This window comes from Nyctereutes procyonoides, unplaced genomic scaffold (assembly GCF_905146905.1).
Source record: "Nyctereutes procyonoides isolate TBG_1078 unplaced genomic scaffold, NYPRO_anot_genome, whole genome shotgun sequence".
Classification (NCBI taxonomy): Eukaryota; Metazoa; Chordata; class Mammalia; order Carnivora; family Canidae; genus Nyctereutes; species Nyctereutes procyonoides.
In genome coordinates, this window is record NW_026575131.1 from 25,886,733 (window position 1) to 25,910,135 (window position 23,403).

The following is a 23,403-nucleotide window of genomic DNA, read 5'->3' on the forward strand; positions in this document are numbered from 1 at the left end:
ATGGACTGGGAAGAAACTGCCATGAGTCATGCTATTAAAAAACCAGATCCACAATAGAGGTATGGAGGAGCATCCCCGGCTGGAATTCCTGTGTGCTGTCTCTACTTGTTTATTTCCTCATTCTCAGAGAATTCCTAATTCTATGGGCTGGCACTGCATTAGGCCTGGAGATGCAGTAGTGTACAAAAGCAGAGACTGTCCTGCTCTCATGGTGCTTGTGGTCTAGAGGTAAAGACTGATACCGGTCAGTTAAACCATATGATGATTACAACAACAGGCATTGGGAAGGAGAGGTACATGGTTCCCTGAGGACATTTAAGGGTAGTTTTGATCTAATTGGGGGTGGGGGTCAGAAATAGTCTCTGAGGACAAGTGGATGATAATGGCATGACTGTGAGGCTAGCAAAAACAGAGATCCTGGATGTCTATGGCCTTAGATATTATATATATATATATATATCTGTGCTTTACACATAAAAAGAATAAGACTTTTATATCCTGCCACACCCCAAACTGACTTTTGCCCCCTTGGGGGTCATATTGCCCCATTGAAGACATATACTATAGATTCCCAGCTATTGGTAGTCACTACCATCTTGTTCTTAGTTTCAGAAGCTTGTTCTATAGGAAGTGGACAGACAAGTGTCCCGGCTCCCACCCACCTCCTGCATAGAATTATAAACTGGAGGACAAAGAACCTGAGTGCTTATTTAACCTGGACCAGCCAGTGACTCATAAGGCAGGCATTTCTACTGGCCTTGGCCTCTGTGTTCCTCATCTCCTAAAGAGCAATGGTGATCTAGTGCACCATGAGTACTTGTTAGAAATTCAGAATCTTGGGCCCTACCCTGACCCACTCAGTCAGAATCTCCATGCCAACAGAACTTTATTGTTTGTACGACATTTAAGAAAACTGAGGTAAGGGCGCCTGGGTGGCTCAGTGGGTTAAGCGTCTGCCTTCAGCTCAGGTTGTGATCCCCGGGGTCCTCGGTATCGAGACCCCAGTCGGGCTCCCTGCTCAGTGAGGAGTCTGCTTCTCTCTCTTCCCCTCTCTCCTGCTCATGTTCTCTCGCTTGCTCTCAAATAAATAAATAAAATCTTTAAAATAAGAAAACTGATGTATGCCACACAAGAGCATTTATGAAGATCATGTTTTCATCCCCTTTTTACATTTTATTTCTAGTGTCTGGCATAGTGGCTGGCAGAAAGAAAAAAAAAGCTCTACAGTGAGATAAATGAATACTAAACTTGTAGAGTGAAAGGCTGTGTAGATTTGATTCATTCTGGCTTAAAACTCAGGGTTATGGTCCTCCTTAAATATTTTATCAAGCTCTAAAAATTGATTTGCAGTCCCCATTAATTTTTAAATGCATGTCAGAAAATATTTTCTTTGGCTTGGTCATGGCCAAAGATTGTGCCTGTTAATTAAGGCCAGCAGTGGCTTCCTCTTCTGTCTTCCCTTGCCCTCTCTTCCCTCCCCAGCCACCATCCCTGTTAAGTTTTATTGTAGAGCCAGTTTTGAAAAGAGCCGCAGAGACACACACATTCCCACTTGAGAGGGAGCCGGCCACCTCTGAAAGTGTGTGTTAGCTAACATGGAGAGTGTAGGACAGTTAGACTCACATCTCCTAGAAACTGTAAAGGCTGCTAGGTGATAACCCAGTTAATTTTTTAATCACTTCTAATTCTTCATCTGATTTTTATTTAATATCGTCAAGTGATCCATGTATCCCTCACAGGAAGTCTGTTGCATATACTCTCTGTAAGTTTGCACTCTACCATGGCCAGGCTTGGCCTGATGATGACCAGCGTGGAAGCTTGATAAGGCAGAGAGTTTGCTGGCAGAGGGCAGTTGTAAGGGACATGCCCAGGGGCCAGGCAGCTAGATGTGGAAGGTGAAGAGGGCAGGTCAAAACAGTGAACCCATGGTGCCTGGCCCGTAGCAAATGCACCACTCATCCTGCCCATCCTTCCATGGTGAAGACAACATGGGATTTCAGCATAACTCCATCCACCCAGAGTCCAAGGGACCAAAACCACATTTACCCAGAATCAAATCACTAAGACCAATCTGTGAGTTATCAAGGCCATTTTTGAAGTTTTAGGTTTTCTTCCCTCCCTTCTGTGTCTAAGCCCCTTTGTATGCCCATGCCTTTGCATTACAGCAGCCTTAGCAAAGCTCTTCTTGACTGGGGCCAAGATGTTCATCTAGCAAGGACAGGGACACACCAAAGGTGGGAGAACAAGTTCTCTGCAGAAATCCTTAATGCAGGGGCACCTGGGTGGCTCAACAGGTTAAGCGTCTGCCTTCGGCTCAAGCTATGTTCCCAGAATCCATGTCAGGCTCTATGGTCGGCAAGGAGCCTGCTTCTTCCTATCCCTCTGCTTGTGCTCTCTCTCTTTGTCAAATAAATAAATAAATAAAATCTTAAAACAAAACCCTTAATTCAATGAGTGTAGTGTGTTCCAGGTAAATTGGCTGTGGTCACACACATGTCATCAACACTGTCTGAGAGAGACGGAATCTAAGGAACCAGAACTTACAGTTTGTCAAGCAGCACTTCTCCGTATATCCAGATTTTAATCAGAAACATTCCATTTTTATATGTTAGTGACTAATTCAAGTTATTTTTTTTTAAAACGGTGTGTGTGTGGGGGGGTGGACAATGTCTTTGAAGGCAAGTTGAACCCTCTATAGTTAGAGAACTACTAGAAATAAACTTCTCCTTAAAGGTTGTAGGCAATATGGAAGATAAGAAATGCTGGAGGGATTTGAATAATTATACCATTTCCCATTTATAACTCCTTAGAGTTTACAGGATACCTTCTAGAAAGTTATAATCCTGTGAAGTCAGTCAGGCTGGGGCTGTCATTTCTGTCACATGGGGGAAGTATTAGACTGAGAGTTAAAAAAAAAAAAAACTTGCCCAAGGTTATTTGGTCATTGGCAAGTTTTGCTGCTTGTTCCCTTACAAGAGTAAAGGAATAATATTCAGTTATCTTGTGGGAGGCACCTCAGACACATTGTCTCATTAATCCTTCCAACATGGTGAAATGAGCTCATTTGAAAGATTAGAAAGAGAAACTATCAACATTAAGTAGCATTTATCAAGGTTCAGTGTAGTGGCTGACTTTAGTGTGGATTAAAGGCTTTCAATGGACCATTGCATTTTATCCTCAAAACAGGTGCTCTAGATAGAAACTAGGTATTCTTAGAATCCCAGTTTCATAGAAGAGGACAAAGAGGTTTTTTTTTTTTCTTTGTTTGTTTGTTTGTTGAATGGTTAGATGCCTATGATTACGGAGCCAGTTAGTGGTGAAGCTAGGATTTGAAGCCCAGACTGTCTCTTCACCACCTACATGCCTGTACCTTAGATTAACCTGATGAGATTACTGCTACACAACAGCTTGTCTTCTACAACAGCCATTGCATGTGGTTCAGCCTAATAATATGTACTTTTTTTTTTTTTTTGGTCTCCAATCTTAAACTAATTTTCAGAAACCGTAAACAACTACGAGTAAGTGGATTGTTTTAGGGAGTTTATAGTTGCATTAAGAAATCTGCTCATCATTTATTAAGAAAGATTCTGAACTTGAAAACTGAGGAAAGGGATCCCTGGGTGGCGCAGTGGTTTGGCGCCTGCCTTTGGCCCAGGGCACGATCATGGAGACCCGGGATCGAATCCCACGTCGGGCTCCCGGTGCATGGAGCCTGCTTCTACCTCTGCCTGTGTCTCTGCCTCTCTCTCTCTCTCTCTCCCTGTGACTATCATAAATAAATAAAAATTAATATATATATATATATATATATATATATATATATATATATAAAGAAAAAAGAAAACTGAGGAAAATCCACATGTAGTTGTCAAATGTATGGAGAACTTTTCTTTTCCCGATATTTATTTTTGTCCTAAACTGAGGGTATCTACATTTTCGTTGATTTTTTTAAGTGACAACAATTTCCTGAATGTTGCTTTGGTTTAATGGCACTGAAAGTGAATGATAATGTTTGTAAAATGATAAAATTATAAATAAAGGGACCCATCCTTTGGTTCCATATTTTTGGTGAAGTCATCTTATGTAGACATTGGTCTTTGTTTCACTTGCAACTCAAAAATGCACATGATACTTTGGTGTAATAGTGGTCAGAGGGAATTAGAATTAAATTCATTAAGAGTTCGTCTCTCTTTTTTTTCCCTGTGAAGCTGAATTTTTAAATAGCTGTTTTACTTGCCTAAACTGCATTAACAGTCCTCAGTCCATGAAAAACTCAGCACTATGTCCTGCTTTCAACTTCAACAAAGAAGTGGGATGTCCTTAGATGTAAGCTCTGTGGAAATGCCTCTAAAAACATATATGGGATGGCTTTCTTCAGGTTGGTTATATCCCATCCCAGACCATTATGTTGGAAACTTGACAAGTTTTTTGAAGAAACTGATACCATCATCTTCTGTGAAAGAACTATGATGATTGAGTGGAGTACAAACCTCCAAAATGTCTTTCAGGTTTTACTCTGGTGTCCTTCTGACTCAAACATGGTACCCATTAGTCTACTATAGGTTTTAACTTGTGTGGTTAGTTTCCCTGCTGACTTGCACTGTCACACCACTGTCAAAGAAGGTGGTTGTGCATATTTGTAAGTGTGGTGGTTTGACAAATTTTTTTAAAAATGATATGAATAAAAATATTTTAATTATAAAATAAAGGCTTAATGGAAGCAAGTTATTGACCACCTGTGTGTCTCATGCACAGCAATATGTTACTGTCTCCTTTTGCTTTTGTACTTGTGTAATAAAATGTCTACTTTATGTAATTATGTACTGAAGTTAGACAGTGGGATGAATCCTTGGGAAGAAACAGTGTGTACGAGATTTGTTATTAGGTATAAATTCTGCTTTACTAAGCAAAGAATTACAAACATTGCTTAGGATTTATTGAAGGACTCAATGTAATTTATCTTCCTGGCCTTCCTTTAGAAGATGTGTGATGGGGATTGGATTAGTGGCATTCTAGTGCTATTTTTTTTATCATGTAGTCACTACATATTATTGAGCTGTATTTTTCAAACTTTGGCTGTTCATGAATCACCTTTATGGTTTTGTCCATATCTGAACATAATATCTATTATTTACTTGGAATATTCTTTAAAATAACTTATTTTTTTAACTTAAGTTTTCAAAAGGAAACTCTAATCACTGCCATTACTATTATTTATTCAGTTACTTATTTTTTATTATATATAGCTGACTTTTAAAACAAGAAAGTCACTTTTAAAAAGTACTGCTTTTTCACTTAATTTGAAAAGTAAACTTTATATTAAAACCATGACTTTGTAGCTACATTTTTTAATCCACATTAAAAATATACACATTTATTAAAATAATAAAATCTAAAAATCCATCCAGGTACTATTCAGAATCACTTAGTACACTGAGTCAAATGTGGGGGGAAAAGTGGCTCAAAGTGAAATGGATATTTCCCAAAAGAGTGACCAGCGTGCCACCATTGACACAGTTTTCTGTTAAAACTTGGCAAGGGTTTGCTCCCACCCCACATGACCCTGAGAGTCAAGCCTGCCATTCAGTTAAAGAGGTGCCACGTGGTATTCACCGGCTTCCTTTTTAAATAGTGCCCTGGTTTCCTCTTAAGGAGTCCCCTTATTAAGGGAAGGTGACCTTGACTTTGTAGGCATGTAAAGGTGCTGGCAGTAATGAATTTTTTATTTTCTGTGAAGCTAACTCTAAATTGGGTTTAGCATTATTCTGGTGCATATATATAAAAAGGTGACCAATTGAATTTCAAATGTAATGAGGAGGAAGTTTTACTATTCATTACAGCCAGCTTTGTTTTTACTACTAGTAGGTTCTTTGCAACTAAACAATGCAGCTTTCCTCCTGACTTCTGAAATCACCATGTCTAGCTTGGTAGGAACAACATCTCTTGTAACCTATTCCAGAAATGAAATACAGTGTGTTCTGGTTTTCTAGTTAAAAAAATTTTTTTTTCCCCAATGTGCTGAGAGATTCATGTGAAGCCTTGAAAAAAAAACACAAAGTATTCTTTCTAAAACATGCAAATGTGTCTCTCCATCACCTAGGAAACTATTATGGGACACCCAAACCTCCTAGCCAGCCAGTCAGTGGGAAAGTGATCACAACGGATGCCTTGCAAAGCCTTCAGTCTGGCTCCAAGCAGTCGACCCCAAAGCGAACCAAATCCTACAATGATATGCAAAATGCTGGCATAGTCCATGCGGAGAATGAGGAGGAGGATGACGTTCCTGAAATGAACAGTAGCTTTACAGGTAAAGACCAGACCACCTTCCCCCTTGATGGACTTGGGATAAGGGGCGGTGAGACGGTTTTGCAGAGAGCGAGGAAAAGGTATCTCTTCTCAAGAACTATTCGGAAGGGTTGACAAAATTCAAACTGACCATGCAAGGCTTGGGGAAGGGGTGGTCTTTTCCATGATCTATCTTCATGATTCTTTGCAAGAATATTTTAACTTCTCCCAAATATCTTAAAAATGCTAGAGGGAAATGTCTATAGAAGGGAATCAAGAAGAATCAGCATTGTTTCCTTCACTTCAAAATGGTATGTATTAAGAATATTTGTGTTTTGTTCATTTATTTCTTGGTCTTGACACTGTTCTGTAATTATGCCTGATGGCTTATAAAGAGAAATATGAGGACTTGCTTCACAGTTTAATAGCCTTTGATGCTGTATGGAAAGCTAGTAGCATCCTTTTATCTTCCACCTTTGTAAATAGAGATTACAGTAGAATTGTATAGTGGTCAGTTAACTTGTTCAATTTTTCTATATCCCCTAACTGGAGAAAGATGGAAACATAATGGATACTTGATTATATCTTTTCTTAAAAATATTTTATTTATTCATGAAGACACGGAGAGAGGCAGAGACACAGGCAGAGGGAGAAGCCAGCTCCATGCAGGGAGCCTGATGCAGGACTTGATCCCCGGACTCTGGAATCACGCCCTGGGCCGAGGGCAGGCACTAAACCACTGAGCCACCCAGGGATCCCCTGATTATATCTTACATATGCATTCTATATTACATAGCATATAATACTCCTTGCATTATGCGTTTAAATATGCATTCAGGGGCATCTATGCCCAAGCTTAGGTATACCATATTTTATGAGGGGATCTTCAAGGACAGTGCCTCTGAGTAAGACTATACAGGTTGAGTATTGCACAATTCCTAGGGGTACCGTTCACAGAGACTATGGTGTATATTTCTTGGGTTAGTGTAGTGACCCAGAACTGTTCAGAGATATTTTTCACTATATGAGGGTTTGACCTTATATAGGGACTCAAGATATAGCAACTGCGCAAGACATGAGTCACTCCAGTTTATAGTATTGTGACTTTGAAGAACAGCTTGTTTCTTCTATTTTTCTTCTACTTAAGTAGTTTCCTCAATAATTTAGCATATAGCTCTGGGGGAATTATCTATTTGCAGTATATGAGAACTTCCTCTCTCTTAGTGAACTTTCCTGACATCGCCATACTTCTGTCATTACTTGATTAGACTAAATTCCAATAAAGGGGGAATTAAGCTTGTATTTTCCTCCTTGCATTAGCAAATCTAATAGAATGTTTAGGGAAATACTTGTATTGTTGAATGCTTCCTAGAACCCATATAGGCCTCTCTGAAGTTTTCTTTTTTTTTTTAAGATTTTATTTATTTATTCATGAAAGACAGAGAAAGAGGCAGAGACACAGGCAGAGGGAGAAGCAGGCTTCATGCAGGAAACCTGATGTGGGACTCGATCCCGGGTCTCTAGGATCAGGCCCTGGGCTGAAGGTGGCGCTAAACTGCTGACCCACCCGGGCTGCCTCCTGAAGTTTTCTAATTCATTAAGCTCAGAAGCCTAAATTCTTCAAGGTGACAATTAAAATAATTTCTGATGGTTTTATTGCCATAATAGTAACCCAATCTTTCTGCAAGAAGCATTGAGTAAAGGGAGATCTAGTTTGTTATCCTAGCTTCTTGGTACATGGGTAAGGTTAAATCATATCTAAGTTCTCCCTTTCAGCTCTAGAATCTGATTCCATGAAAATCTCCATTTTCTAGTTAGAATGGTTAGGCCAGGGGCTGACCCATAGTCATAATAGCTAGGAGAAATATACCATCTTTTACATATGCATTTGTTGAGATCAGCTCATTTCATTTACTTAGAAATACATGATTCATGTATAGTAGTCCTTGCTGATAGAGAAGCAGATTATGAAGAAAAAGAGCTAATACTTCTTTTAAAAAGTAGCTAACATTATAATGTCTTGATCTTCCAATAAGTGAGGATAGCAAATGATAATATAACCCAAAGCATAGTTGTGGGCACAGAAATAAGACCTTCGGAGTGACGTGCACTGAAATAGCTGTGCCATGTGGACTGGATGGTCCCCAAGAAATGAGTATCCCTTATTTATCCTCTTTATTTAGTAGATTTCTTGGTATAAAGCAAGAACAAAGTAGGATTTATTGACTCTAGGTTTTACTGCTCTTCCTGTTTCTAGCTACCATAAATCTTGATCTCTAGAAGGCTTGCCTCAGAAACTGACTCCATTAGATGCTCACTTGAAATTCTGGCATCAAAGAAAAACTTTGGGGCCCAGGTCATCATTGCTAGAATCAGTTTGATCATTTGCTCTACATACACCCACACAAAAGTCAAGTGGTAGCTGACTATCTTCTTTCGCTTCCTGTCCTTAACACCAAGAAAGCTGATAGGATGCAGAGAGAAATTATCTTCAGTTACACATGTGATGGGCATCTTCACTTACCAAGCTACAACTATGACAGCTGACAACCTGTCATACCCTAACTCATATAAATTCTTTCAAATAATTGACACTACCCGGCCTATGATATGTGTATCAAACTAGCTATGTCAAAGCATTTTGCTCTCTGAACCACTTTAAGTAGCAGTCCACCAGCTACTTGGTGCATAGAGTGACAATAACATAATGAGGTCTTGGCTCCTGGTTGGGAGAGTTATGATAAAGGAATGAGTGTTGTATCCACATATAGAAACATGATGGAGCTATTAAAAATATTTACTGAGAGGGACGCCTGGGTGGCTCAGCAGTTGAGCGTCTGCCTTCGGCCCAGGGCGTGATCCTGGAGTCCTGATATTGAGTCCTGCACTGGGCTCCCTGCATGGAGCCTGCTTCTCTCTCTGCCTGTGTCTCTGCCTCTCTCTCTCTCTCTCTGTCTCTCTCTCTCTCTCTCGATGTCTCTCATGAATAAATAAATAAAATCTTAAAAAAAATTTAAAAATAAAATTTTTTTAAATTTATTTATGATAGAGAGAAAGGCAGAGACATAGGCAGAGGGAGAAGCAGGCTCCATGCACCGGGAGCCCAACATGGGATTCGATCCTGGGTTTCCAGGATCACGCCCTGGGCCAAAGGCAGGCACTAAACCGCTGCGCCACCCAGGGATCCCTAAAAATAAAAATATTTACTGAGATATTTTAATTAACATGCTGTTGCTACTATCTTAGGTGACTTCTGCTTTTGTCTTTTGAAGGAGGTACAAAGTGTGTGAATAATATTGGGAATGTTTATAGGCAAAAGAGCAAGAGACTGTGGCAAGAAGCATCCAGGGGACAGCCTCAATTCTTTTCTGTCATCAGTGACTGAGGCAAGAGCTGAGCAATGAAGAGTCATCCCAGATACTCCCTGTGGTACTGACTGTTGAGCACAAAGCAATAGGCCAGTCTTTTACAAACTGTGCCCAAATTATTGGCCTACACGAGCCTTTGAGAATGAACATTCTTCATGCATGCTTCATGAAGGTAGAGTTATACCACTGACCAAAGCACACAGTTATTTATACCAAATAAAAGCATTGGTATAAGTACCTTGTTTTAGACAGCTTGGGAAATCTGTAACAAACCACCATTCTTTAACTCCCTCTAAGAGACACCAAATGTTATTTAATTGTATTTTGAGGCTTTTCTTTTCTTCTCTCAGCAGCCTCCCCTATTTTTGAACATGAGGTTGCTGATGTTTCTTTTCCATTAGCAGGCAATGATAAAGCATTGCTTTGGAATGTGAAGAGATGATATTACTATAAGAGCTAATGTTTCTCCGGCACTTTGTAAAGCTTTTTACACATATACTAGAGAGGTCTAATAGCTTGCCCAAGATCACAAAGCCAGTGAGTGTCAAACCCCAAAAGCTAACTTCAGAGCCTGCATGCTTATCGAGTGCTCTTTGTGTTTTAAATACAGAGTTTATTAGCTCTGTATGCAGTCAGAAATGCACCTAAATCTAAAAGTAGATATCCTATAAAATAGGCTCTAGAAACGTATTTTTGACATGACCTTATATTCTCAAAGTCCCCTTCGGAAGCCCTCAAGTATGTGTATGTATATGTAAATGCTTGGGAGTTTCTTATTTCCTTTAAGTGAAAAAGTAATTTATGTTCATTTATGGTTTACAAGTCAATTTCACACAGATCCTAGAAACCACCAGGAAATGTTGAGAGCTAAGCAACCTAGGCATTAACTTCTCCATTTTGCTGGTGAGAACACCAAGGAATGGTGTGTACTCCCCTACTAGACAGTGGGAGAACCAGGCTTCCTTGTTCCCCCGTCCATTCTGTATTCCAGTAATCCATTCTACCTATCCTGTTTGGATCCATTAGCAACCGTTCTAAGAAAGTTATGGCAGTACTCTTAAATGTTTGGTAAATCACATGAAAGATTTTATGAAATCAAATGAAAAATTTTCTGAAATCAGAGTATATGTCAAAGTCAAAGCCATGATTAGGGCTATGAATTTTTAAGTACGTATTTTGTCCCAGCATCTCATTGTTGGAATTCCTATTTTCTTTGAGAGAAAGATGGTTTAAGGTTCTGTTGAACTGGAAAGAAGACACAGAAAGCCAAACATGTCGAATTGTTTACATTAAATCTCTATGGCTTTTTTTGTTTTTGTTTTTGGTTAATCAATTAGATGGGAGGAATCCTTTGACAATGTATATATACCCATATCAAATCATCATCATGATGTATACTTTAAATATCTTACCATTTTGTCACTTATACGTCAGTGAAGCTAAAAAAATTCTTTTGATAAAAAATATCTATAGCTTTTAGTATGTCAGTCATACCTCAATAAAGCATTTTTTTTAAAGAAGACAAAATATATAGCATACAAAATATTTGGATAATACAAAATAAGATCTAGTTGCTAGAAAGATTTTCATTTGTCTTTAGGAAGTTACAGTTACTTAGATATCTTGCCAGTGAGCTAATATTCCCTCCCCATAGTTGAAGCAGAGACCTGGCAGGCCTCTTTTTTTTTTTTTAAACTATACATCCTCCGTGTGAAGCCACATCATTTCACATTTATGTCCCACCGATTGCCATGCCTTTTTCCTGTTACATCCATTCTCTATTAAAATGGGTTAATTAAAATTCTTTAGTAAAATTATCGAATGTCATCCATTGTCCTGGTACTTCTCTAGCTCTTAAATGTCGTGTTAAGAGATGATCACTAGCTCTAGTACATTGGCATTTCCAGTAGTAGGTTCCAGTCCTGAGTACCCATGACGCCCACACTGAAGGCCAGGCACTTTGGTAAGCATTTTACTTGTCCTTAGTCCTTCAGTTCTCATGGCATGTGCATCTGTTTCCCCACTTTACAGATGAGGAAACAGATGCTTAGAAAGGTTCCAAAGTCACACAGCTAGAAATAGGCAAACCTGTGATTGTAGTCTGATATCACATTCATCGTTTTTCTGCCAGTTTCCTAAAGGCCAGATGTGACCTGGAGACAAAGGTTAGTCATAATAACTTTGATGAAGAAGAAACCGATGATGATGGCAGCTGACAAATGTTGTTAACCATATGCTAGACACTGTCCTGGCTTCTTTACTCATGCAGTCCTCCCCATAATCCTGTGGACTTGATATGATGATCTCCATTTTATAGATGAGGAAACCAAAGCATATACAAGTTAATTGTGTTGCCCACATTAATAAGGGGGGTGAGGCCAGGCTTCAAAGTCAAGCAGTCTGGATCCTGAGTCAGTGCTTATAATCAGTAATCTCTCTCTTTTTTTTCTTTTTTGGTTGTGCGATATTGCTTTATTTTTTTTAAGGAATTGTGATTGAAATATTTGGAGTTTTTACCTAAATATACAGATTCCCATCTTCTCTTAAAAAGCCAGAGATCTGGAGATACTGAGTCCACTTTTCCTCAGGATGCTAATTACCTGGCACTGAGTTCCTTGCTCCCTTCAGACAGGCTGCACTCTCTCTCGAGTACCCATTCTAGATGTATCATTTGTGCCTCTGGCAGGCGGAGGAGTTTGTCTCATACTCTGGCCCCTTGGCAGTAGGACAAAACCCCTTCTAGAAGCTGACAGAGTCACTAGAAAATTCTTTATCTCTTTCCTGAAAGTATGATTCTGGTACTTGAATCTTCATCACTAGGTGCTTTAAAAATGCACTTTTTGGAATCTTCTCCCAAATCTTTTCTCTGTAGTAAGGAGTCAGAATCTGCATTTTAGCAGTCTTTCCAGGTGATTGTTATATATCCTTTCATGTGAGATGTGTACATTCTAAAAATATCAGAAATGATTAAATGTTGGCTCCTAGAGACTAAGGGAGACTCTCTTTGAATTTATTTTTTATTGATAGTAATTTCAAAATATTTCTTCCATGTTGGCCTCATTTCCTTTTTTCTACTTCAAAATCCCAGTTGCCTTTTTTTTTTTTTTAAGATTTTATTTATTCATGAGAGACAGAGAGAGAGAGAGAGAGGCAGAGACATAGGCAGAGGAAGAAGCAGGCTCCATGCAGGGAGCCCGGTGTGGGACTAGATCCTGGAACTCCAGGATCTCTGCCTGAGCCAAAGGTAGAGGCTCAACCACTGAGCCACCCAGGTGTCCCTCCAGTTGCTTTCTTAATCTCCAGTCATGGATACATATTGTAAAACCAACTCAAACTGGCTTAAGCAAGAATTTAGGGGATCAAGCAATTGAAGAGGTTGGGAGCACATAGAATCAATGGCTCAATCAAAGGCATGAGGTGACTTTACCTCTCATTTCTGCTTTCCTCTGTGGAGGCTCAATTCTAAGGCAGGTCTTGCCAAGCTTGTCAAGATGGCCACCAGCACCTATGGCATGAGAGTCTGTCAGATTCATAATTTCAGCATCAGGAGGGTAATTGCAGGCAATTTCAATGCCTGGTTTGCTTTGGATTATGTTCCTTATCTGATCACAGACAAAAGTGATAGTGCGACTTAGGCCCACCACATGGGCTAGGAATGGGTTTAAGTGAGCCCCCACCTGGACCACGAGGACTTTGAATGGATGGATTTCTAAAGGGAGGTCTGAGAGGTGATTCTAGGAAAAGATGAGAGAGATGCATGGCAGCCTGCAATGGTGATGGATTTTTGGTGGAGGTGCTTAATAGGCTTAACATGTCCTCCATCCAAACTTTGAATTACCCTCATTCTTAATGTGTGTCATTGAGCGCTACTCATTGGAGAAAGATTTGAAAACACCCTTTTATTATTCCTCAGTCTGCTTTCAGAAATCAGAAATGTCTACAGGAGAATTACTGTGGGAGATAGAAAATAACTACAACCCTTGATTATTATGTTTTAAAGCCCCATGGAGACTGATGTTTAATATTCTTGGCCTCTATAAAAATTCAGCCAGAATGTCAACAGTGCCATTTGTGGATACTTTGATGACATCAGCTCTTGATGTTTCTAGTTAATAAGGAGGCAAGGAGATTCATGTACTTAGAGTCTTCTTTTAAGGCCCAAGTCAAATTAGTCCACCCACATGATCCTGTTCTGGGGTAACTGTCTTGGTTTTCACAGGAACATTCCCCTCACTTTTCCAAAAGAGGCTCGACTCTGACTCATTGGTATAGCTGTGTCTATATTCTAAAGTTCTGTATACTTTCCAGTTTGATATGCCAGTCTTTGATCTTTGCCATTGTCTACCAAAAATGTTTTAAATAATTGATACAAAAATGGATAATGATGCCACTATACCTATGTTTGCAGCATGGACTTTCTTCTTGCTCTCCAGGGACGTCTGAATCATGAAGCCAAATGATACCTAAGAGCAAGAGTATGGCTCATTCTGTGTTTTGATGGCCTTATTAATACAAGAGACTTGAGGTTTTGAGTCATGAATTTGTTTCTTTTTTGGCTTTTCCAAGATTTTGAGCAATGCATTATTTGAGCATGTTTATCTCTTCTTTATTTTTAGGTCTAATAAATGCGGTATGTCATTTTGATGTTTTCTATTGAAAGAATTTCCATCTAAATAAAACAGAATAGAGTTGATGGTGAGCAATTAAGAAAGAGTGAGGGCTTTTAAGAATACAGACACAAACAGTAGTGAACTCCTTGGCTTGGGATATGATTGATGAATTTCTTTTCTCTATCTCCCTGCAATTTAACAGCCGATTCTGGTGACCAAGAAGAACACACTCTCCAAGAAGCAGCACTACCGCCTGTGAATAGTAGCATCGTCGCTGCTCCCATCACGGACGCTTCTCAGAAGTTCCCTCAATACCTACCTCTTTGTGCAGAGGATAATTTAGGTCCTCTACCTGAGAACTGGGAGATGGCCTACACCGAAAATGGAGAAGTCTATTTTATAGAGTAAAGTATACCATTCCTCCTCCCTGAAGTACTACTTTTCTGTCATCTCCCCTTCCTTCCTGCTCCCTAGTGGCCGCACTGGTAAATTACATCTAAAAGGACCCACCACCTGCTTGATGGTATTCTTTTAGGCAATTTAACCAGCTTTGTCCAAAAAAGCAATTAGCATAGCATCTTAATCATTGGATCTGAGGAGCTTGAAGAAACATAAGGTTAATAATTCCCCTAAATATCCCATTATCCCTATAATGGCATAGTATATAAAATATATGGAGCCATTAGGAAGAGGTAAATCCTCTGCTTATTCTTTCTTAATTGGATGGCGGGAATTTTTGTTTTTTATTGTTTGGTTGTGTTCTAAGAGTTCTTCTTACATTCTGGATATAATTCCTTTATCCTCTGTGGTTTGTCAACATTCTCCCCAAGCCTGAGTTTTCTTATCATTGTCTTGACTATGTCTTTTGAAAAGCCTGAAGTTCTTAATTCTGAGGAAGTCTGATTTATCAGTGTTTTTCTTTTGGGGGCTGTGCTTTTAGTGTGCTGGCTGAGAAATTTCTGCTTAAATCAAAGTTATAAAGCTGTCATTTTCTGCTATCTTTGTTCTAGAAATTTTATGGTTTACATTTTACATTTAGGTCTCTGATCCATTTTGAGTCTTTTTTCTTTCCCCCCATGGTGTAAGTACATAGATTAAAATTTGAGGATACAGGACCACCCCCCACACCCACCCTTATCTGCAGTCTCACTTTCCATGGTTTTAGTTACTCGTGGTCAGCTGTGTTCTGGAAACAGAGGATCTTCCTGATATATTGTCAAAAGATCAGTACTAGCCTAATGCTGCATTACAATGTTTATATCATTCACCTCACTTCATCTCACCATATAGACATTTTATCATTCACATCATTATAAGAAGAAAGGTGAATAGAGTGCACTAAGGTATTTTGAGAGAGAGAGCCTACATTCATATAACCTTTTTTATACTATATTATTATAATTGTTTTATTTTACTATTAGTTATTGTTGTTAATCTCTGTGCCTGATTTATAAATTAAATGTCGTCATAGGTATGCATGTCTAGGGGAAGACATAGTACACTTAAGATTCAGTACTGTCTATAGTTTCAGGCATCTACTAGAGGTCTTAGAACTGAGCTCCTGTGGATAAAGGGGGACTACAGTATATAGATATGGAAAGTCTTTCAAAATTAAAAAACCTATATATGTATCTTATTTGTGTGTGTATATTTGTATATATAATGCACATTGTTAAAGGTAAACATTTAGTAAATAACCTTTACTAAAAATTGAAAAATACACAGTTGTAACCATTCTAAAAACTCTAAGATAATATAACTTTTTAACGAGTAATAGTCAATTTTTAAAATGCTGCTCTTTGGCTTTATTATCAAAATTCTCTGTTAAGATTTACCATGGTTTTTTTATGTACCACTAAAAAAGGAAAACAGAATGGCCAATTAAACTATAAAATAAATTAAAATATATGCAAATCTGTTATACTCAAATAGATTGAAAGTCTGCTGTTCAGTGAACAATAACAAGACAAAACTGACAAAGAAAAAAAAATTAAAAAGACACAAATTACTAGCATTAGGACTTAAACAGGGAATCACTGCAGACCCTGAAGACATTAAAAGGTAATCAGAAAGTGCTGCCAGCAAATCTACACACATAAATTTGACAACTTAGATAAAATGGCCCAATTTCGTGAGAAGCATGAACTACCACAACCCATCCAATATGAAATAGATAATTTAACTAGCTCTATAACTATTAAGGAAAATGAATTTGTCATTTAAAAACTCGTGAAAAAGAAATCTCCAGGCCCAGATGGTTTCACTGGAGAAGGGCTCAAAGAATAAAACTTCTACAGTCTCCTTCTGAAAATAGAAGTGGAGGAAGGAACACTTAGCAAATATGTGTATGAAGCTATTGTTACCTTGTTACCAAAAACGAAGATACTCTAAGAAAAAAGGAAACTACAGAGTTGTAGCACAGGGGCGGCTGAGTGGGTGAGCATCTGACTCCGTTTCGGCTCAGGTCATGATCTCAGGGTCCTAGGATCAAGCCCTGCATTGGACTCCATGCTCATCTCAGAGTCTGCTTGAAATTCTTTACTTTTGCCTTCCCTCACTGGCATCTTCTCACAATAAATAAATACATACAATTTTAAGAAGAAAAGAAAAGAAAAAGAATTCTACACTATGACCAAGTGGGAATTATCCCAGGGATACAAAATTGGTTCACTATTTGAAACATTTATAAATATAATCTACCATATTAAGATAGTAAGGAAAAAAATCACATGATCACATTCATCAATGCAGTAAAAGTGCTTGACAAAATTCAGCACTCATTCATGATAAAAATAGCAGAGGGGAATTTTCTTGACTTTATAATATCTACCAAAAATAACGTTATACTTAGTGGTAAAATACAAAAAAAAAAAAAAAAACCATTAATGATTATAAAAAAAAAAAAAACTTCCCCTGCAAGATTGGGAACTAGCCAAGGATATTAGCTCTCACCACTCTTTTTTTTTTTTTTAAGGTTTTATTTATTTATTAGAGGTGGGGAGAAGCCAGAGGGAGAGGGACAAGCAGACTCCACACTAAGATTGGAGCCCCACTTAGGACTTGATCTTACAACCCTGAGATCATAACCTGAGCTGAAACCAAGAGTCAGTCGCTTAACCAACTAAGCTACCTGGGCATCCCGCCTCCCACCACTCTTAATCAACATGATATTGGAAGTTCTAGCCAGGATAATAAATCACGAAAAGGAAATGAAAGACCTACAGATTGAAAAAGAAGGAATAAAACTATCCCTCTATGCAGATTACATGAGTGTACATAAGAAATGTACAAAATCACAAAAAATGTTCAAAAAAGTTTTAGAATAAGTGAGTTCAGCAAGATCACAAGACAAAAGATAAGCACACATGTATATCTATATGAACATGTGGACAACAAAATTCAAAATAAAATTCACATTTACTTGCAGAAAAACACCGTTTATATGTAAATCTAACAAAACATGGACAGGATGTTGTATGCTACAAACTACAAAATATTGGTGAAAGAAATCCAAGAAAGTCTAAACAAATGGAAAAGTGTCCCCTATTCATGGATTGAAAGACTCAATTGTGTAGTAAAGATGTCACCCCTCCCAAAATGAATATACAGGTTTAATGCAAATCCTGTCAAAATCTCAGTGAGGTTTTTTGTTAACATAGATAAGTTTATTTTAAAATATGTAGAAGGGCAAAGGAACTAGGATAGCTAGAAAACTTTGCGGTTTTGTTCTGTTTTGTTTTAACCCACAACCTTGAGATGAGAACCTGAACTGAGATCAAGAGTCAGACACTTAACCAACTGAGCCACGCAGGTGTTCCTAGAACACTTAACCAACTGAGCCACACAGGTGTTTTGTTTTGTTTTGTTTTGTTTTTGTGGAGGAAACCCCTTTATTGTGTGTGGGGCCCCAGGAAGCGCAGGCCCGCAACCTCAGCGCACTTTCTCCAGGAAGGCCCAGCAGCACCTGGTGCACTGCTGGTACACGGCCTCCAAGTCCAACTCGTTGCCGTAGTACGGGTCCTCGATGATGAGCTGGTTCTGCGGGTCGTAGCTCCCAAGGAGTTCGATTTTAGCTCTGCAGTTTTTAATCTGATTACTTTTTCTAGTCAAGTCTCTCAGATTCCTTCCTGAAAGGAAAAAATAAAGTTAGAGTAATCAGTATACTGGATATCAAGACTTCTAGAACCTTAGTAACAAAGGCTGTGTGGTATTGGTGAAGAAATGGGCACGTAGGTCAATGAAACCCAGAAACAGATCTACAAATATATGCAAGTGATTTTCAACAAAGATGCCAAAACAATTTAATGCAGGGAAGATAGCCGTTTCAAGGGAGTGGTACCAGATTAAGCATTTAGCCAGAAGTAAATAAATTAACCTCAACGTCACAGCTTTATACAAAAAGTTAACTCACAATAGATCATCACAGACTTGTAAATGTAAAGCATATTGCATAATGCAGTTATACTTTTTGGGAATAAATGGGGTGCTCAAGGACTTTTGTTTTTAAGACTTGATATCAAAAATACAAACCCTAAAAGTAATCATTGATAAATACGATGTCATCAAAATGAAAAACATTTGCTTCAGGAAAGACCCCAATAAGAGGATGAAATGCAAACTACAGACTGGGAGAAAATATTTGCAAACCCCGTATCTGAAAATGGATTGTTATCTAGAGTATATAAAGAGCTCTCAAAACTCAACAGTAATATTAAAAAAATTCAATTAGAAAGTGAACCACAGACATTTCACTGAAGCCGATATACAGATGGCAAATAAGCACATGAAAAAATGTTCACCATCATTAGCCCATTAGGGAAATGCACATTAAAATTACAAAGATATCATTACATGCCTATTAGGATGGCTAAAATAAAAAAATAGTAATAACAGTAAATGATGGCAAAGATACAAACTAGATCATTACTGGTGGGTATGTAAAATTGTATGGTATTCTGGAAAACAGTTGGGGAGTTTCTTATAAAACTAAACATGCAACTACTATATGACCCACCAATTGCACATTTGGCCAGAGAAGTGAACACTTAACATTCACACAAAAAAACTGGACATGAATGTTTATAGTAGATTTATTCCAAATAGCCAAAATCTGGAAACAACCTACATATCCTTCAGTGGGTAAACTCTGGTACATTTATGCCATGAAATACTACTTGCAATAAAAAGAACTAATTATCAATATATGCAACAACCTTGATGGGAATTCTGCTGAATGAAAGATAGCAGCAGACCCCAAAGATTATGTATGTTTGATTCCATAGAACATTTTTGCAATGAAAAAACCATAGAAATGGTGAACATAGGTTAGTGATTGCCAGGGATTTAAAAAGGGTTTTGGGGGGCAGGGATTGGAAGAAAACCAGGTGCGGCTATAAAAGGGTAACATGAAGGATCTTTATGATGATGAAAATGTTTTGTTTCTTGACCATATGCAGATCAGTATCCCAGTTGTGACATTGTACTTTAGTTTTGTAGGATATTACCATTGGGGGAATCTGAGTACAGGGCAGGTGGGATCACTCTTTTGTTGCTGTTGTTGTTTTTCATTTTAAAGATTTTATTTATTCACAAGAGACACAGAGAGAGAGAGGCAGGCTCCATGCAGGGAGCCCGATGTGGGACTCTATCCCGGGACTCCAGGATCATGCCCTGAGCCTGAGCGGCAGATATTCAGCCGCTGAGCCACCCAGGAGTCCCTCTTATGTTCTTTTTTATAACTACAATATCTCAAAATACAAAAGTATTTTTTAAATTCTCTTCTTTTTAAAATATATTTTATTTATGGGATCCCTGGATGGCTCAGCAGTTTAGCACCTGCCTTCGGCCCAGGGCATGATCCTGGAGTCCCAGGATCGAGTCCCACATCGGGCTCCCTGCATGGAGCATGCTTCTTCCTCTGCCTGTGTCTTTGCCTCTCTCTCTCTCTCTCTCTCTCTCTCTCTCATGAATAAGTAAATAAAATCTTTAAAAAAAATTAAAAAATAAAAATAAAATAAAAAATATTCTACTTAAATTCAGTTTGCCAACATGTAACACCCAGTGCTCATCTCATCAAAAGTATTTTTTTTAATCATAAATAATCTTCTTCCCAGCAATGACTATTTTTACTATCTTGCTGGTTTAGGAATAGTGCAGACCATGGGTTTTGGTGTTGGACTCCTGGGTTTGGTTGCCAGTGTTGCTAGGTACCAACTAAATAGCCTGGTACAAATTTCCTCACCTCTGTCCTCATTTTTCTCATCTTAGAATATATTAATACTTCCCTCATAGGGTTATTGTGATGGTTTGTAAATTGTGACATACAGGTAAAAGAACAGATTCTGCTAGTTGTAAGTGAACAAAGAAATAGCATCAGTGATGATAGTTACTGTTTTACCTTTCATTAGTTTCTTTCCCCCTTTTTATACAGTTGAGGTGATTTGTATGTGCATTTGCGTATTGTTTTTCACTGAAACCATTAGTGTTTTTGACAATAAGATTTGAACCTCAAATAATTGTGGCAGTGTTTTTCAGCGTTTACAACCTAAACTTCAGATGTCCCAAAACAAGGTTACTACCTAAACCTCAAAAAAAAAATTTTTTTTTTTTTAAATTTCTTATTTTCATTTCTGATTGTAGCTTGAACTACTACTGGCCTTCTTAGAACTTGCACAGAGTGGCCTGGGAGTCATGGAGAACTTTGTCCCAGGGTACTGAGCTTTTTCTGGGCAGTTCCTCCAGATGTTCTCATGATGCTTCTAACATGGTTGCTGGGCAGTAATCTTGGGAATACTGCTGTACAATTTCAGACCGTCAAGGCCTGGCTCAGCATCTGTTGAAACACTTCATCTGGAGTTGGGCTGTGCCCTCCAGAAAGCAGACAGTTCAGCTGCTTCAAGCTTTGTGAGGTTTTTTGGCCCAAGTCCTATTTATGATAGGTAATTTCAAGTTGCCTTTACTCTGTGTGCAACGTAATTCAGTATGCTGTGATTAATGATAGGTATTAGCAGCTGTGAGCCAATTGCATGAATTGAGGTAGTTTCACAGTGTCAGGGGAAATCTTATGTAATATAATGAGTGAAATAGCAACCTTCTTTGTGAATTCCAGCATCCAAGGTTTAAGTCAGAGACAAATTTAAAGCAAATTGTAGTTTGCTCTTCTGCAAAGGTGAAGACATAAAATAAGTCTAGACAAGGAGAGACCGTATAGACAAAGAGTATCATTTGAAACTCATTTTTCAAAAATAAAACTGGTGTCACATTTTAAGCTTTCTGTAATGGAATGGTTATACCTTAGATAAGTTAAAAAGTCTACCTAAGGCCCTTCCCGAGCCTTTTCTAACTCTAAACTTGGGCTTTCTTCTGGGTTGGGTTTGCTGTTGGAAAATAGCTTTGCTCTAGTTGAGGGGAGATGTTCAAGAATGTGTGATTCTTTTGCCGTTGAGCTTTTTGCTTTTTTTTTTTTTTTTTTTTCCTTTTCAAATGTTTTTGTTTCTCGATTTCAGCCATAATACAAAAACAACGTCTTGGTTAGACCCTCGGTGCCTGAACAAGCAGCAGAAGCCTCTGGAAGAGTGTGAAGATGATGGTAAGGGGCTAGGAAGAGGTCTTGGTTCAAGTGAGCTGGGGGCTCATTCACAGGTGTAAATTTTAAGGTTTTAGAGCAAGATCAACCAGGTTTTAACAATTGAGTTTTTTAAAAGGTAATCCAATTTCTAGTAAATGAACTGTAGTTTCCAAAAGCAGCAGGGGAATCAGAATTGTTTTTAAAAGAATGATTTGTTTACACATAAATACAGATTCATGCTAGTATCTCCATTAGAAATAGCTTTAAGACAAACTATTTCAATGAAGATATAACCTCTACCTTCAGGACCATGGAGAAAACTCTAGAAAAATTTCTGGGAATAGAGAAAAAAAGATGCTCTGGTTACTTACCTATTGGATCCTAATCCTATATTACAAAGTCTCAAAGGAAAAAATCAAGACCTTTTATTGAATTCTGCGTGTTTCATAACTTGACACAGGGAAAGCAGATTGTGACTTCTTTGGGAATTTCTGTGTAATTTAAAATGTATCCTAATTATCTGAAAAGTACATTCTTCTAAGAAAGAGCCTGAGGTGTTACCCTTAGCCCAACTCTCCCTGTTAATCTCAAAAAAGAATCAATTGGCTATGAGAGTTACTATTTTGAAGATTTCATTTCAGGGTTTTAGGATTTCTAATTACTTTTCCAAAATGAAAAAAAAATTAGAAGAAATCTCTTTCTTTTCAGTACACCAAAGTCTATCCCAAATTCTACCAAAATTACTTTTTTGACATGGATGAATTAAAAGGGAAATGGTTTGTTTTGCTACTCATTATTCATCTCTGGCATTTGAATTAGTGGTATAATTATGGAATATGCATTTTACTGTAAGATAATGAAACTTTATTAATTTGTCCTATGGGACAGAATTGTTGTATATATAAACCTGAGGTTTGTCTGAAAATATCAGTCAGTAAAGTGTAATACTGCCAAAACCTTGTCCTCCTATATCCTTCTGCTGTACATGGATTGCAGATACCATGAAATGAGCATAGAATTATGTGTTCGTATTTATCTGACTCCAAATGCAAATACAAATCCTTCTGACTAAGGAGGCATGACTGAAATGCTCATTTTATTTTGGTTGCTTAGTCTCATTCCTGAAGAAGGAATTGAAAATGTGTGGTCAGCTTCATTATTTTGGATGCTTAAGGGATAAGGAACTGTCCTGCTATTCAAATATTATGTTTAATATGTAATATAAAAGTGACCAATTTTCAAAGATCAGAACATAAAATACATTCAACCGTAAGATTTCAGGGAACAAAATTTAATCTTTATTTGATGCTTGATGATTGTGAAGGCATTTTAGACTTATTACCATAGGATCTTCAGTGTCGGTCTCCATTATAATTACACTGGGAACATATGAAAATGCCTATTAATGTATTTTATAGATGGTAGAAGACTCCCAGTAGCTTTTACCAAGAGAAACTTTATTGAGTAAAAGTGTTGAGTAGAGTTACTGAATGCTTTTGTTACCAAATCTAGTAAAGTTGACCCTTGAACATCAGAGCTTTGAACTGTACTGGTCCACTTTTTTTTTTTTAAG

The 23,403-nt window shown here is 38.0% G+C and overlaps 1 protein-coding gene across 14 annotated transcripts in view; it reads left to right on the plus strand.

Moving 5' to 3' along the window:
• The window catches only part of MAGI1 (membrane associated guanylate kinase, WW and PDZ domain containing 1), a 642,704-nt gene that overhangs the window by 524,332 nt on the left and 94,969 nt on the right, over positions 1-23,403 (plus strand). For all 14 annotated transcript variants that reach the window (XM_055342834.1, XM_055342837.1, XM_055342839.1 and 11 more), the window contains exons 4-6: positions 6,101-6,307; positions 14,466-14,667; positions 21,769-21,851. In XM_055342834.1, the coding sequence (XP_055198809.1) occupies positions 6,101-6,307; positions 14,466-14,667; positions 21,769-21,851 (492 nt within the window). The remainder of the gene's footprint in view (positions 1-6,100; positions 6,308-14,465; positions 14,668-21,768; positions 21,852-23,403) is intronic.